General features: G+C 42.8%; 2 protein-coding genes across 2 annotated transcripts; both read left to right on the forward strand.

Annotated features, from left to right (window-relative positions):
* The first annotated feature begins 3,701 nt into the window (after positions 1 to 3,701).
* LOC306927610 (histone H2A-like) lies at positions 3,702 to 5,054 on the forward strand. Its single transcript, XM_079507410.1, has 2 exons — positions 3,702 to 3,837; positions 4,444 to 5,054. Exon 2 carries the CDS (start codon positions 4,447 to 4,449, stop codon positions 4,885 to 4,887), a length of 441 nt encoding a protein of 146 aa, XP_079363536.1. The 5' UTR covers positions 3,702 to 3,837; positions 4,444 to 4,446; the 3' UTR covers positions 4,888 to 5,054.
* An 8,632-nt stretch (positions 5,055 to 13,686) lies between these two features.
* Positions 13,687 to 15,001, forward strand: LOC306927951 (histone H2A-like). Its single transcript, XM_079507840.1, has 2 exons — positions 13,687 to 13,813; positions 14,383 to 15,001. Exon 2 carries the CDS (start codon positions 14,386 to 14,388, stop codon positions 14,830 to 14,832), a length of 447 nt encoding a protein of 148 aa, XP_079363966.1. The 5' UTR covers positions 13,687 to 13,813; positions 14,383 to 14,385; the 3' UTR covers positions 14,833 to 15,001.
* The last annotated feature ends 2,767 nt before the right edge of the window (positions 15,002 to 17,768 follow it).

A 17,768-nucleotide genomic window follows, 5' to 3' on the forward strand; every position in this document is an offset into this window, starting at 1 on the left:
AATAGCTAATTAACCTGCAGATATAATCCACACATAGTTCACTCAGTCTTCGTGATGGTGAATCCTATTTTGAATGTGGATATAAATGTGAATCAACATGGTTGAGACTTCTATTTCTAAAACATCAAAATTGCTAAATGTAATGCTTGACAAATGTAAAGTATTAATAATAATGCATTTTTACAAATCTCAGCGCTACAGGGTTTAAGAAAACTCAAATCAATTCTTTGTTGACACTACAATGTAATATGAATACTACTCAGTCAACTAATCATGGCTCATTGAAACGTCTCTTTGTAGGGTGTGAATATTGTGTACAGAAAGTCCTGCTTTGGTATGAGATGATGCTTTCTGACAGATTACTTTCACTTCATGCTCACATGCGCCAATGAGATGAATAAGTGACATATTGCTGCAGGCACTGCGGCCATGAGGGTCTCTATGAGTTTTTGTCTGTATGTGAGCAAGAGAGTGGATAATCAAGCGCGAAAGAGTGAGTGAGAGCTAGAGAAAGAGGTTACAAAGGGAGAGACTGCAGTGCGAACGAACAGGTCGAGCTGGGAAGGGGGGATGGGCATGATATACTGTAGACTAGAGATAGTATGTATGGTGGTTGGAGATGCCATAAGTGTTAATTTAACTGTAAAAAGGGGTAAAATAAATAGATAAATGCAAACGTGTGCAGCATACAGTGTTTTAAAGTGTACTGTAGAGTGTAGACCAGAACACAGACCCCTCTCTCTGTTAAGCTCCTATATGATGGGAGAGACAGAGCTGGGTGACACGTTGACAACCCTGCACAATGTAGCTACACAACCATCCGTTGTGTATAGCAACATGTCACCCTCTATCCAATGGCAGTGTACGCACAATTCGACCATGTCCATGACCATGTCAAATGATTTAAACCAAGTCTACAGGCTCACCTCTTGCCAGGCTGTTAAAGAAACCTGTGGATGGTAACGTTTTTTCCCCGAGCATAACGGCCAGTTGCTTTGCTTGATGGAGGACTCGGAGCCAGCAGCAATGTGAGAAAAGGAGGGCATGTCATCTCCCATCATTTTGAGAAACCTTTTCCACTCAAAGCAGTTACTTTGGAGCCTCCCAAGAGTGGCAGCGGGCTGGCCATTAAAGGCGTGTTGAAGTGTTTCTGATGTTGTCTGAAGGGAGGGATGGGTGAAGTGGTGAGCAGGAGTGGTCCAGCGGTGGCCCAGACACTATGCTCATTGCTCACAGCTCTCTCTCACCACTCCGGTCCTGTCCGCACTAAGAGCCTGCAGGTGCGAGATGAACAACAGCCTAATTTCATCATGAAAATTTCATAGGGCACTCTGAGGCTGGACAGTGTGTGTGTGTGTGTGTGTGTGTGTGTGTGTGTGTGTGTGTGTGTGTGTGTGTGTGTGTGTGTGTGTGCAGAGGGAGCATACGTATAGCATGTCACCCATCTGCTTTGTATGACCTCCACTGACACCTTTTCATCTCCCCTGTACTGCTACAGCAACCGCTGAATGTAACTGCTGCTGACACACAGCCATAGGGTAGGGCGATGTTAGCTGAAGACTATACAGTAACAAATGTTTCCATTTACCACCACACTGTTCTCATAGCCCATTGTGTTAACACTCCGAAGCTCGCTATAAAGAGAAGATCAGTACATAATAAAGTTCTCACTTTCTTAACAGGGGCCAGATTCTCAAAACCTTTCTTAACCACAATAACCCCTAGCGTCCCTATTCTGGTCTTATACGATATAGGCTATACGTGTAGGTGAACATGGAGCGGTCCGGACCGCTGGCATTGCGGTCCGGGCACCTATAGGCTCATAGTCATAAGTAGCCTGACAGCGCACGTGGGTTCGAGTCCTGTTCCTGGTGGTCTTTACTGCATGTATACTCTCCTTATTTCTCTGCCCCTGTTTCCTGTCCATCTCTACTACAAAGTACAAACTATGAATAAAAGCAGAAAAAGCCGCCCAGGCGGTGGCGTAACCGTCTGGGCACCCGACTGGTAATCCAGTCGCAGTGTGCCGCGGGTTCGACTCCCGAGCCCGACACGGCCTTTACTGCATGTCTTCCCCCATCTCTCTCCCGTTTCCTGTCTGTCCCTTCAAAAACCAATAAAAGGCGTAAGCCGCAAAAAAATATCTTAAAAAAAAAAAAGAAAAAAAAAAGCAGAAAAAGCCCCACACACACACACACACACACACACACATAAAAAATAATCGACCTGAAGGAACACTGGCATTAAAAACAATAAAAGAAACCGAGGACTGATTGATTGAGGACTGTGGAGTTTAAATTGCTGTCCTATGGAACAAGTCGGCGAGGAATCCACCAATACAGTCATGCAGACACAGCACACTAGAGGCCTGTTATAGCAGTACCAGCAGGTCGATTTTTAGCAAAACACATTTTTGGAAGAAAATGTCTCAAATCATAAATTCAGCATCCGAGCACCGAAGTCTGACGTCACTTTCAGTAGAGGGCACCAACACACAGGTTCATGTATTTTTTTATTTGCATTGAAATCTCCATAGGGCGATTTTAGGTCGCTTCATATAAGAACTGTGTTTGAAAAATAAACCGACCACCCCGGCCTTTCTGTCAGGGGAGTGGCTGTGCGTCGTTAATGATGTCCATTCATATTTGATACAGCCAGTTTCTGGAGAAAATGGAATTAATGTGGATGCAAAAGCCTTGAAACTACATATGAAGGCAATGTCGCTGCTAATATACGTCACGCCCAGCTGTCAACACATTGCATTCCTGAGATTCCTCGTTGACGTAAGCTCAGCTGGTGGTGACTCGACTCGTACTAACCACGAAACATTAAATAAATAAATAAAATAAAAATAAAAATAAACTGCCCTCTACTGACAGTAGAGGGCAGTGACGTCAGGACTTCGGTGCTCTTAGACATGGCACCCTTTTCACATTGGCCTATTAGGCCAGTCAATCTAAGCTAAAAAAGGGTTTGAGCTAAATAAATTGCAATAGTAATCGTTCAAGGTTTTTTATGATCCTGTGTTTTTAAGGTAGACCACACCATTGCCTTAAAACAGTTTTGTCCCAACCCAACCCTTTGGTGTGGTTTGGGGTCATCCAAATAACATATTCAAATTGGATTATTATATAAATTGTGGATCATGGTGTTGAACGTTGGCCAGGGTACCATTGAAAACCTATATGCCTATAGTAATATTCTAATTTGATTTTTTTTTACCCCTGAATATGTTATTTGGATGACCCTAAGGATCATATAAAAAAACTTGAACGATTACTATTGCATTTTTTTGGGTCAAATCTTAGATTGACTGGCCTATATTATAGTGTGCCACCAGGAGGCCTGTATTATAATGTGCTCTGACGAGCACTTTTCTAGTTTTATATAGGCCTATCTTTTGTATATTTTAATTTCTAAAATGTACTGATGTAATCCAAGATTTGGTTATTTAAAACATTTGTATAAATCCTTGTAGATTTTGTTTTTTTAGTTGGTTATTTTAACCTGGTTAATAGGCTACTGTTTGTTATAATTTCCAGTTAGCCTACCGGTAATAATGTTTTGTTTGTTTGTTTGTTTGTTTTTTTTCTTTTTATTTTATTTCACGTTATCAATAATGACAACAAACGAGACAGACACAGCTGAGAGACAGTCCTAATTAACCTGTTGCGCACAACCAATATGCGCACGCCGCACAACGAGAGTGGACAGGTGTGATTAATCTGGTAATCAGATACTGCTTCACATAAAGCCCAGACTGACTTTCAGTAAATACTATAGCTTAATCTATTTTTCTGCAAGGAACACACGACGTGGAACACTGTCTGTTGAGAGGTGAGAAGTCGATTAGTCTGTCAGGTTCTTAAATCTGTGATGGTGGGTTCTGTAGTAGGCTATATGGTGTTGATGAAAGGTTTGGGATTAATAGGCCTACAAGGTTAGAATTTCATTTTGTCACTTGTCTTTTCTATTAAAATGTGGCCTTCATGATTCACTCCCTGTTTGGGAGAATGCCCTTTTCACTTAAAGTTAAAGCTGTAGATTCAGTCTAATGGTTTCACATTTTCAATAGTGGAAGAAGTAGCCTACTGAGATTTTTAATTGCATAAAGGTAGCAATGCCACAATGTTTACTGTTCCACTTCCAAGTAAAGGTCCTGTATAGCCTATTCAAAAAAATACTTTGGTAATAAAGTGTTTGCATCATACTTAAGATGAACAGTAAAACGACGTAAAACTGCTGATCTACAAGCTCATGTGTTGTGAATGGAAAATTGGAAATACTCAGTAAAAGTATAGGCTACTTGGTTACTGCCACCCCTCTCCCCCTTTTTGTCCCCCATGAAACTTGAACATTTCTCCTGCTTCAGTCAAGAGTTGTTGTCTGACTTGAACCTTAACATGTAGTTCGTTTGTAGCTAATTTGTTTTTTGTCCTTCAGGAAATGTCTGGCCGTGGGAAGAAGATTGCTCTCGCCAAGGGCACCAGAAGTACCAGCCGTTCTGTGAGGGCAGGTTTGACCTTCCCCGTGGGTCGCCTCCACAGGCTGCTTAAGAAGGGAAACTATGCCGTCCGAATCGGTGCGGGCGCCCCCATTTACTTGGCTGCTGTCTTGGAGTACCTCTGTGCTGAGATTTTGGAGCTAGCAGGAAATGCTGCCCGGGACAACAAGAAGGCCCGCATTGCTCCTCGCCACATCCTCCTGGCAGTGAGAAATGATGAGGAGCTGACCAAATTCCTTGATAAAGTCACCATCTCGGAGGGAGGTGTTATACCCAACATCCAGGCGCAACTTCTGCCCAAGAAGGCTAAACTCAAAGCGGCATCAAGGGGTGATGATGATGATGGTGGCTCAACCAAAGGTGCTGAATCACAAGAATTTTAAAAACTTTAAATTTTTACATTTGAATGTGTCTTGTAACTCACCTTTCTTAAATTGATCTTTATATTGTTTCTGTTGTCAATAGTATTGTGTCCTGACAAATGTCATGTAAATGAGTGTTTTGGCCACACTTTTGGAACTCACTTTTCTAAATAAATGATTCAACTTTATTGTTTCTGTTAATATTATTGGGTCCTGACAAATGTCATGTAAATGGTGTCCTGGCCACACTTTTGTGCTGTGAGTAATCACATGAACTGTGGTGGAAGCCACATTTATTGTCCCAACATAATACGGAAGTAAATTTAAGTCAGCTTCAACAAACTCTGCAATTCTATTTTCAGGGACTCATTATCATTTGGTATGGTAATGAGTACAGATTACCTGTATTGCTTGGGTAACACAGGAGGCAGAATTATACTGATGCACCTGGAGAATAAACCCTCTGCCATAACTATATGACTGGTCATTTACAGTATTAGCTGGTCATAACCCGTTCTGCTGTTGGGAGCAGACATTATGGTGTGCTGTACTGTTAGCCTGGTTAATAAACCAGACCGAATCAGCCGTTACTGTACTGTAGGCTTAGGCTTTAACCCTGGGTTACACACACCAACTTTCCATAAGGTCTGTTTTGTACTCTTTCCTTTGGTCTATTCTGATAATCAATCTTCCAGAGTGTTCTCAAACTTTCAGTCCAGAAGGTAACCAAACTTGTAAAAATACATCATGAAGCCCTGTTGCTGGATGTAGTTTAGACTCATGCATTGAAAACGGTCTACAAGTTCAGGATATTAAGTTTAGAAATGGCTTGTGACTAAAATAAATGTCCCCTTATAGTGTGTAAATGGTTTGATTTGTGGCTTTGGCAGGGAAATAACCACAATGCTGGTGTCCCCATTTTTGGGCATGTTATCATAGGCTACATCTTTCAAAGATTTCCAAAAATGCAATTCAGACCCTGCTATTTTTGCTATTTTCTATTTGAGTATAAAGGGGTTAAGTGATTTAAACACTTGAACATCAGCATCCCTGTTCTGGGGGGAACCTTTTCGAAATATAGATGTGAGCTTGTAGATTGGCTATTTTTAGCAAAGAAATTTGGTGTAGTGGCAAGAGTGTCCAAGTGCAGAGAAAATGACGGTCCCGTTTACTGTCCAGTTTAGTATAGCGTTTAAATCTGTTACTTCTCTATACTTTTGTTTCATACTCATGTATTTACCTTCCAACTTTGTTACATTTTAATGAGATTATCCTTTGTAGGACCCTGCAGACTCTTCTCCCCACACATCTGCTGAAATGATCGGGACTGCCTTCCCTGAACCAGAGTAATCTAGTAAGAGAGTGGCGACACTAGCGTTGACTCCCATTGTAACAATGGAATGCGGAAGTGCTCATTCTATCTCAATGGGATATTCCAGCCATAGGAGCAATGTTTGGACTTTGGAACTATAGCCCATAGGTGAGATCAAAGCGTATCGCTACTCTCCTACTCTACACTCTGACCTGAACCAACTGCATATAGTCCGGCAGCCAACAGGCTTCTTTTGTTTAAAGTGCAAAATGTGTCTGTTTTATTGGCCTAAAATATTGTCTGTATACATTCATGAATCCACTTGCTGACCGGCTGTCAGCATTGAGCAATTTCTGACATGTCAAACTGCAGGGTTTTCATGATTCTGAATCCATTCCAAGCATTAGTTTTGCACAAAACACACTTGGGCTAAAAACGGCCATAGCCGTCAGCACAAATGTGATGAGGTCAGCATATTTTGGGCACATTTGGGCAAGTGGCTATGGCTGTTTTTAGCCCAAGGAGTGTTTTTTGTGCAAAGCTAATGCTTGGAATGGATTCAGAATCATGAAAACCCTGCAGTTTGACATGTCACATGCTACATAAAGCATAAGGAAAGTTTGACATTTGTTGACATTTTGCCTTATTTAGGATGTTAATGGTAGGGTCACATATAAACCCCTATAAAACAAATTGATCAATGTATGTCCCAATCCACAACCCCCGACTGCCAGACTAATAGCTGTTCCAAACAGCTATGGGAGGTTGTGATTTAGAGCAGTGGTTCTCAAAGTAGGGTCCGGTGGCGGTGACCCCCAGGGGTCCTTGATTGGGTTCCAGGGGCAGGCGGTGACCCCCAAGGGGTCCTTGATTGGGTTCCAGGGGCAGGGGGTTCTCTGCAGCTAAATTAGTTAATATAGCATCACAATCAGTTTAACCACCTTAACATGGTTAATATAACGACATATTCTTATTTTTTCTATAAATAAGAATCTTCATCCATATTCTCCTCTCCGCCTGCAAAACAGAGAAATAAAGAGAGGGAGAGAAAGAAGTTCAAAGAGCTCAAGAGCTCCAAGCGAAAAAGGATCCAATCTGGCCCCTCTGATTCCTGAAGCTACAGAGGTCTGCACGTGTAGCTTCTCTTCATCCAGACCCAGCTGAATAGAAAGCCTCCTATTCTGAGCCAGGTCCAACGTCCTCTTGAACTCAAGAAGCCAACCAACCATCTCTCCCAACCAGAACCAAGACGGAATGTGACGGCGAACGGCGTGTTCAAGTCTGCAGGCTCATTGGCCTGAACTGCCTTCATGGACACATCATCTGGAGAGACCTTTCCAGAGAGATTGAGTTGTTCAGGCCACTCCATTTCACCTGACATCCAAGTATTGGACCTTGAGGATTCCACACTGGTCCCTCTGTCTGTCATCACCGCCACTGCAGCGGTCAACTCCATGCAAGGAATCGTGATGGATTCCAGCGCCTTACCCAAGAGCAAAGCACAGTGGGCCTGATGAAGTTCCTGCAGCCAGGCTGTACACTCCTGGGCAGCACTAGCTGGTAAGGCATCACTCCAGCCCATCTGACTTCTGCACAGGCTTTTGGCACTTAGCACCACAGGTGCAAGGAATCCCGTGGGATGTTCAACCTTCCTGTTGTTCTGCAACCGAACGTCCACCAACTGAACAGACATTGTGGCAGCCCCTGAGCTGAGGTCTTCTGTAGCCAATGTAAGCTGTTCATCCTTAGTACATGCAGGTACGTCTGCCTTCGTCTGCTGCTCCCACAGCTGGTCAAGTCTGGCGACCGAGATCCGGTTGACGGTGACGTGACTCACACAAGCGGTGTCGGTTTCGCTGCCCCCTCCTATGGGACCATTCACGGTCCAACCCAACATAGTTCTAACCGCATAAGGACCACCGTCAACACTCCTAACCACCTCCCACGGCTCCAAAGCCTTGGGAACATTGGTGCCAATGAGAAGATCCACCCCCGAGTTGATAGCCGTGATGTTGATGTGCTCAAGGTGCGGCCAGTTCCGCAGATCTTCCTGCCTAGGAATGTTACCTTTGTGTACAGGCATGTTCTTCTGCGTGAAGACTGCAGGAAGCTCACAGAAACAATCTGTGTCCAGCCCAGCTACCTCCAAATCCAACACAACTTGACTGCTGACCACCTTCTCCTGACCCATTGTCCTTAGGAGAATGTCAGACCTTTTTCCTGAGAGGTTCAGCCGCTTCATGAGCCTGTCCGTGCAGAATGAAGCCGAGCTCCCAGGATCAAGAAATGCATAGGTCACCAACGTCTGACCTTTCTTGGACTTCACTCGAACGGGAAGTATGGCAAGTGTGCAGCCACTCTCTCCGGCCCCAGTAAGACCACTGGACTGCACTGTGATCAAAGCGTTCTCATCCGCTACCTCTGCTTCTCCTGGTGCTTGCACTGAACTATCCTCTTCTTCAAAGTAGATATGCAACATAGTGGGATGTCTCCTACTGCACACAAGGCGTTCGTGGCATTCATGGTTTCTGTGCCCAATGCACATACATCCAAAGCACAAACCTTTCTCTCTCAAGAAGGACATCTTCTCAGCGTGCGTCTTCCTTTCCATTAGACGGCACGTGTCCAAGGAATGCCCAGCTCCACAAAGCAAGCATGCTCCAACAACAGATGAGCCATGTTCTCCCTTTGGTCCAGTGTCAATTTTCGTGTCGACCGTAGCGACAGTAGTCGCAAAGCTACTTCTCTTTGCTTCAGCAAAGTACTGAGGTTTAGCGGGCCTCACTTCCTTCCTCGACACTGCAGGGGAAGAATCCTGGATATCCCCAAACAGTGGGTCGCTCACAATCTTCACCTGAGCTTCAATAAACTCAACAATGTCAGAAAAGGTGGCTCTGCGATGGAACCTTTCCTGCAAGCCGCAAGCGACATCTCTCCACTTATCCCTGAGCTTATAGGGCAACTTCTTGACAACTGTCTGCATGTTACCAGGGACATCCAGCTCGTGTGTGGACTCAAACTCTCCCAGAGCATTGCAACAAGACCGCAGCAAAAAGCTGTAAGATTGAAGAGCATTGCCGTCCTCTGACTTTATCACTGGCCACAGGAAAACCTTGTCCATGTAAGCAGAGCTGATCTTCAGCGGGTTGCCAAAATACTCTTTGAGTAAGGATTTGGCCTTGGCATAGCCACTTTCAGGTGACATGAACTGACAGCTTCGAACCATGTCTCTAGGCTGCCCTTTAGTATATTGCTCAAGAAAGTATAAGCAATCCTTGGCGCTGCGAGTCTTCTCTTCGATACAATGCTCAAAGGCTCTCATGAACGTTTGATACTCCAAGGGATCACCATCAAAGATCTGAATGTCACGTCGTGGAAGGAAGAACAGTGACTGTTGTTCAGCAAGCAAAGACGTGATCTGATTTTGTTTCTCCAAGATAGATATGAGCTGACCATAATCGGTGCTGCCTTGAGAACTTGCTTGAGGGTTATGCGTTCCAGCACTTTGTCTAACCCCAACTGTCTCAGGCCTAGGCTGCGACTGCAGCCCCACATGATTCACTTTAAGCCGAGCATCCCAGGAGTGAGGATGTGGCTGCTGCTGTTCACCTGTCGAAGTATACTGAGGTATCTGACCTACATGCTGCCCCACTGACACAGGCACAAACGTCTCAGAATCAACATTCAATGTAACCTCTTGTCTATTTTTCTTGAAGTAGGAATTCATGCCATCTGCTCTACTAGCTGCAACACCAGACACTCGAGAGGTGCCAGAGACTTTCAAGACGTGGATTTTAGCTGTTGATGCTGCTATCTCTATCTCCAAATCTAGCTGCTCTTTCTTCCTTCTGAGCTGCACCTCTTGCTCTTCCAGAGCCTGTTTCTCCTTGAGCATCTTCTGGCGAGCGAGAAGAGCTGCCAAGTCTGCTTCTGCTATTACGCGTGCAGATGCAGTAGATGAGGCAGTGGTACTAGTGGACCTACACTTACTACCTGCAGTGCCCTTTTCCCTTGATGCTTCAGCTGCAACATTAGAAATGCTATCATCAGGGTTAACATCGTCTACAACAGAGGTTCCCCCCTCATCCTCGGGCTGTTCTGAAACACAGGAAGCATTGTCATTATTCACTGCACTAGACGTTTCAGCATGAGGTGGGTGTGGCTGATGTGAAGTAGAAGTTACTGTTTGCATTTTTCCATTAGTGTCTGAAAGCCATTTATTTGTATTTTCAATTATTGCAACTTTACGTTTGTGTATCTTTGAAAACCAAATGTTTTGTCTTTCTTGTTCTTCTGGTGGCAGTAGTGGAATAACAGAATCATGAAGTTGGCTTGCTTCATCATACAGTGCAGATAAATTGTGAAGATGAGATTGAATTGTTTGAGCGTTGTCAGAACTTTGCATAAGCTCATTAAGTACTTTCACAACACCTTCAATTTTGTTAACCTTAGCTTTTCTTTCCTTTTGGAAATGTTCAATTTGATGTGCTAATGCATTGGCAGTGAGCTTCGATTGTCTTTCATGTGTGTCGACATTAGAACCTGGCCTTGAACTTGATTCCATTTTAAATTTGCATTAAATGAATCAAAATACAAAATCATTCGTATCCCAAACAAAAGTAAATACAAAGTAATTTGCATCCAAATAAAGTCAGCATACACAGCCCTATTAGTATGCGTGCGTGCGTGCGTGCGTGCGTGCGTGTGTGCGTGTGTGTGCGTAGTCATTTAATGAAGGCCATTGTTCCCCTCTAAACTGCCTACTTAATCTAAACTATCAATGCAGACCCTATGTCTTCAGCATGTAACGATAGGTATTTATGTGCCTATATATCTCAGTTATGAGACGGCACTCCTGGGCCACCCAGTCCGCGGGTATTAGAAAGCGGGCCGACCCGTTCATGCGCAAGAAAAACAACAAACAATAGCCTACAACCGGAGCTATAGGCTAAAGAAGCTTCGCCTACGGGGAACAATAGCAACCTGTGCGTCTGTGTGCGTGCGTGTATCGGCTGTGTTTGGGCTATGCGTGCGTGCGTGTAACGTGGACTCGATATGACTGTAGAGTCAAACAAACAAATGAACTGAAGAATGAATGCAACCCTATGCTGCCGGTGCTCGTCCATGCACGTTCCAGTTTCCAGGTAACTTTCCGACGCCAACGCTTCAGATACTTTTTTGTTGACAATGTTGTGGCTGATAATAATTCCCAATGAATTACTCATGCCGGCAGGCTAAACCTGGGAGCTAAAACAATATGTAATGACGCGCCACAAACAATGATAAAATGATTCATAGCCAAACGAGCTCAGAAGTTTAAAATGTTTATATAGTTCAGTGCACCAAATATTACAATACAATTTCAATAAATAAATATATGTAATAAATATGTGCAAAGAATCAATAATCAAACAGTGAGCAAAACCAATTGTGAATGAACCAAAGTTATCAATAAAGTGCGAGTGCGGTCAACAAAAAGTATCGCTCCCAGCTCACCCTGCCTCCAAGTTCAACAGTCCCTAGAGTGAGCTGGTAGACACCTGTATTTGTGACCTGTCTGGTGGCCACCCACAGAGGCGCTCCCACCAATAATGGAGCGTTAATGCGGTGCCCACACCCATCACCAATCAAGTGAAAATAACTGTGACTAAGCACCTTTTTGGCTCCTACAATGAATGTATGGATTGAATATGATTACTTTATGGTACTGTCTGGGTATAAACCAATAAGCACTTCTTATTTCAAAACATATCATTTTGGAAATTACAGTCTCAGATTATGGTACCATTAATGTACTTTTAAGGGATAAAATGTCTGTAATAAGAATATTGATGTCTCCAAAATAAATACATCTGATAATCCCTTTTACATTACTGCCATCTACTGGATATACATGTTACTGCAGCTACTTTAAAAGCTCAAACTGCTCAAAAACAATGAACCATAGAACTACTGTCTGTATATAAAAAGCTCTGTAAACCTAATCTGTACTTTGTTGTATTCTAAAAAAAAACATTGTATTTCGGTGAGTGACATGGTTGTACAACAAAGTATAAATGAGTCATTATAGTGACTGTACAAATATAAATAAATTAGTTATGGTACATGTACTGAATGTTCAAGTAGTTTATCTTTACTTGGACTACTATGGCTAAGTATAGGCCTATGGCTATTCTTACTAGCCATAGTAGTCCAAGTAAAGAGAAACTACATTCAGTTACTGGTTCATCCGAGAATGGTTACTTGTACCAGTGCATGGTCATTGGTCTGTTATTCTACACACTGCTATTAACAAAATGACATAATACAATAATGAAATAACATTTTATTTTAACACACTGACATCCAATCACATTCAAGACAGTATTGTAGCTATTTAGACACCCGGGTGTAGTGGATTGAAATCCAGAAATTTTGGTAAACATTGTTAAAATAAAAAACATGCCCATAAACAGTTAGCTCTGGACACTTCACAACACAGTAACGCTGAGCATGCCAGACTCAATAAAAATCCAATAGGGCCTAAGTGTTTTGCATAATGTACTGTAGGCTACAAAACAATAAAACTGATCAAATTTATTTAACCAAGTAATGTCATTGATACTGTCAATGTATCTATGTGAAATACAAAAACATGTAAATTGTACTACTCTTGTTTATAACTCATGGCCATAACTTAGTAGGGAGAGATGCCTTTCGGGCCAACCCAGTTGTCACCGTCTCCACACCTGAGCGCAAAACTTTCTTAAGCTGCGCACTTCTTAAGCTGCGCGCAGCTTAAAGCTTGAGTTTTTAGACAGCTGGTGGATGGAAAAGAAGCTCCACCTCCGCTGAAGACTTGAGCGGAGGAGAGCGTTTCCGGGAATCTGGCCGTCGCGCAAGAATTCAGCGGAGGTGGAGCTTAATTTCCATCCACCAGCTGTCTAAAAACTCAAGCTTTAAGCTACGCGCAGCCGAGAACGTGCGCAGCTCTTTCGACCGTCTGGCAGTACCTTGTACGTGTGTCGAAGACCAAGTGAGCAAGACACTTGCCCCCCGTAGGATTAATACGATCTACAAGAATACAATAAAAACACGATGCAAAAGCCATCATTAGGTGCCTTTCATAAAAACTGAATACAAAAGGCAAAATTACAATAAAATATTAGACATTAGTCATTTTACCACCACTCACAGATTTATGTGCAATCAACAGAGTGAGCAGTAAAAAGCCTAATAATGGTTATCTGAAGCAACCAACAAATTATGGAGAAAAACGATGCATAGTGTAAAACTGTGAAAATGAAGAGGAAGACGTAGGCCTATTAATTTAGTTGTTTTTTTGTTTGTTTTTTGTGTTGGTTATTTTAACCTGGTTAATTAATAGGCTACTGTTTGTTTTCTTTTTCTTTTTTTTTAGATTTCACGTTGTCAATAATGACAACAAACGAGACAGACACAGCTGAGAGACAGATCCTAATTAACCTGTTGCGCACAACCAATAGGCGCACGCCGCACAACGAGAGTGGACAGGTGTGATTAATCTGGTAATCAGCTACTGCTTCACATAAAGCCCAGACTGACGTTCAGTAAATACTATAGCTTAATCTATTTTTCTGCAAGGAACACACGACGTGGAACACTGTCTGTTGAGAGGTGAGAAGTCGATTAGTCTGTCAGGTTCTTAAATCTGTGATGGTGGGTTCTGTAGTAGGCTATATGGTGTTGATGAAAGGTTTGGGATTAATACAAATTTAGAATTTCATACTTGTCTTTTCTATTACAATGTGGCCTACTGGCCTTCATGCTTCACTCCCTGTTTGGGAGAATGCCCTTTTCACTTAAAGTTAAAGCTGTAGATTCAGTCTAATGGTTTCACATTTTCAATAGTGGAAGAAGTAGCCTACTGAGATTTTTAATTGCATAAAAGTAGCAATGCCACAATGTTTACTGTTCCAAGTAAAGGTCCTTTATAGCCTATTCAAAAAATGACTTGAGTAAAAAAGTATTTGCATCATATTTAAGATGACAAGTAAAACAACATTCTAACTGCTGATCTACAAGCTCATGTGTTGTGAATGGAATACTCAGTAAAAGTATAGGCTACTTGGTTACTGCCCCCCTCCCCCTTTTGTCCCCCATGAAACTTGAACATTTCTCCTGCTTCAATCAAGAGTTGTATAACCTGTAGTTCGTTTGTAGCTCATTTGTTTTTTCTCCTTCAGGAAATGTCTGGCCGTGGGAAGAAGATTGCTGCCCCCAAGGCCAAAACCACAAGTACCAGCCGTTCTAACAGGGCAGGTTTGACCTTCCCCGTGGGTCGCCTCCACAGGCTGCTGAGGAAGGGAAACTATGCCACCCGAATCGGTGCGGGCGCCCCCGTTTACTTGGCTGCTGTCTTGGAGTACCTCTGTGCTGAGATTTTGGAGCTAGCAGGAAATGCTGCCCGGGACAACAAGAAGGCCCGCATTGCTCCTCGCCACATCCTCCTGGCAGTGAGAAATGATGAGGAGCTGACCAAATTCCTTGATAAAGTCACCATCTCGGAGGGAGGTGTTGTACCCAACATCCAGGCGCAACTTCTGCCCAAGAAGACTAAACCCAAAGCGGCATCAAGGGATGACGAGGATGATGATGGTGGCTCAACCAAAGGCGCTGAATCACAAGAATTTTAAAAACTTTAAATTTTTACATTTGAATGTGTCTTGTAACTCTCCTTTCTTAAATTGATCTTTATATTGTTTCTGTTGTCAATCTTATTGGGTCCTGACAAATGTCATGTAAATTAGTGTCCTGGCCACACTTTTGGAACTCACTTTTCTTAATAAATGAATCTTTATTGTTTCTGTTGTCAATATTATTGGGTCCTGGCCACACTTTTGTGCTGTGAGTAATCACATGAACTGTGGAAGCCACATTTATTGTCCCAACATAATACGGAAGTAAATTTAATCAGATTCAACAAACTCTGCGATTCTATTTTCAGGGACTCATTAGAGTGGTATGGAAATGAGTACAGATTACCTGTATTGCTTGGCTAACACGGGAGGCAAAATTATACTGATGCACCTGGGTAATAAACCCTCTGCCATAACTATAGGAATGGTCATTTACAGTATTAGCTGGTCATTAACCCGTTCTGCTGTTGGGAGCAGACATTTTATGGTGTGCTGTACTGTAGGCTTAGGCTATAACCCTGGGTTACACACACCAACTTTCCATAAGTCTGTTTTGTACTCTTTCCTTTGGTCTATTCTGATAATCAATCTTCCAGAGTGTTCTCAAACTTTCAGTTCAAGACCCAGAAGGTAACCAGACTGAAAACCGTCTACAAGTTCAGGATATTAAGTTTAGAAAACTTATGGAATCTTTGGAAACGTCTTGTGACTAAAATACATTTCCTCATACGTTTTCTCATTTGTGGCTTTGGCAGGGAAATAACCACAATGCTGGCGTCACCATTTTTGGGCATGTTATCATAGGCAACATCTTTCAAAGATTTCCAAAAATGCAATTCAGATCCTGCTATTATTGCAATTTTCTATTTTAGTATAAAGGGCTTAAGTGATTTAAACACTTGAACATCAGCATCCCTGTTCTGGGGGAACCTTTGTGAAATATAGTAGATGTGAGCTTGTAGATTGGCCATTTTTAGCAAAGAAATTTGGAGTAGTGGTAACAATGGAATGCGGAAGTGCTCATTCTATCTCAATGGGATAGTTCCAGCCCTAGGAGCAATGTTTGGACTTTGGAACTATAGCCCATATGTGCCCGTTTTGCGGCGAGATCAAAGCGTATCGCTACTCTCCTACTCTACACTCTGCCCTGAACCAACTGCATATAGTCCGGCAGCCAACAGGCTTCTTTTGTTAAAGTCAAAATGTGTCTGTTTTATTGGCCTGAAATATTGTCTGTATAATATTGTCATGAATCCACTTGCTGACCGGCTGTCAGCATTGAGCAATTTCTGATGTGTCAAACTGCAGGGTTTTCATGATTCTGAATCCATTCCAAGCATTAGTTTTTAAAACGGCCATAGCCGTTAGCACAAATGTGATGCGGTCAGAATATTTTGGGCACATTTGGGCAAGTGGCTATGGCCGTTTTTAGCCCAAGGAGTGTTTTTTGTGCAAAGCTAATGCTTGGAATGGATTCAGAATCATGATATGTCACATGCTACATAAAGCATAAGGAAAGTTTGACATTTGTTGACATTTTGCCTTATTTAGGATGTTAATGGTAGGGTCACATATAAACCCCTATAAAACAAATTGATCAATGTATGTCCCAATCCACAACCCCCGACTGCCGGACTAATAGCTGTTCCAAACAGCTATGGGAGGTTGTGATTTAGAGCAGTGGTTCAGGTCCGGTGGCGGTGACCCCCAGGGGTCCTTGATTGGGTTCCAGGGGCAGGCGGTGACCCCCAAGGGGTCCTTGATTGGGTTCCAGGGGCAGGGGGTTCTCTGCAGCTAAATTAGTTAATATAGCATCACAATCAGTTTAATCACCTTAACATGGTTAATATAACGACATATATATTTTTTTTCTATAATTTTTATCCCACGATTTTGCAACCCAGATTTTTCACCCAGTGCCAATTATCTAATGTAATCCTGGGCGCTACACTTCCTCTGCCAACCTGGGGGGGGGCAGCGGACTGACCTCATGCCTCCTTCTATGCATGAGTAGTCCAAGCTGCTTCTTTTCACCTGACGGGGGAATTTCCCTGGCCGGACGTAGCGCGTAGAAGGAGCAGGTTATTCCGACCAGTTCCTTTCCCCTCCATCAGGCGCCCCGGCTGGCCAGGGGGATGTAGTTTTAGAGACCAGGATTACTGCATGTTTTTGTGAGGGTACCTACCCTAGGGGACACGGGGAGAACATGCAAACTCCACACAGAAGGGCCCTTTCGCCAACCCCACCTCGGGTATGGGCACTGATGGAGGGAACACGGCCACAGCGTCACATATTCTTTTTTTAATAACATTTTGAAAAATCTTGAAAAAATATGGCATAATTTAGATTTCCCTGGCACAAAATCTATTCAAATGAGGTTCCATGGACGTATCAATTTGGGACTCCTTTACAGGTGGGCCCTTGGGGGCCAGACATAGACCCTGCTGTGAATATTGTCACAGCATACACCTGAACAGTGTTTGTGGCCTCCAGGGGCCCTTGACATGATGTGACTTCATGGCAGACCCCTGAACAGTGTGTGTGCGTCAAGTTTGGTGTGTATTGGAGCAACAGTGTGCCTTGCAACTCCAAATGTTCTGTTTGTGGCAGCCGTCCACCCATAAGGCTGGTGATAGGCTAGTGAAAATAGAAATGCATTGATACTAAAAAGAATATGTACAAATGTGTATGGATTCTAGTGGTGGATGAACTACAACTATAAAATTAATGATTACTCTATGGTACTGTCTGGGTATAAACCAATAAGCACTTCTTATTTCAAAACATATCATTTTGGAAATTACAGTCTCAGATTATGGTACCATTAATGTACTTTTAAGGGATAAAATGTCAGTAATAAGAATATTCTGATACATCTGATAATCCCTTTTACATTACTGCCATCTACTGGATAAACATGTTACTGCAGCTAC

The sequence above is a fragment of the Electrona antarctica genome (assembly GCF_951216825.1).
Source record: "Electrona antarctica genome assembly, chromosome: 8".
Classification (NCBI taxonomy): Eukaryota; Metazoa; Chordata; class Actinopteri; order Myctophiformes; family Myctophidae; genus Electrona; species Electrona antarctica.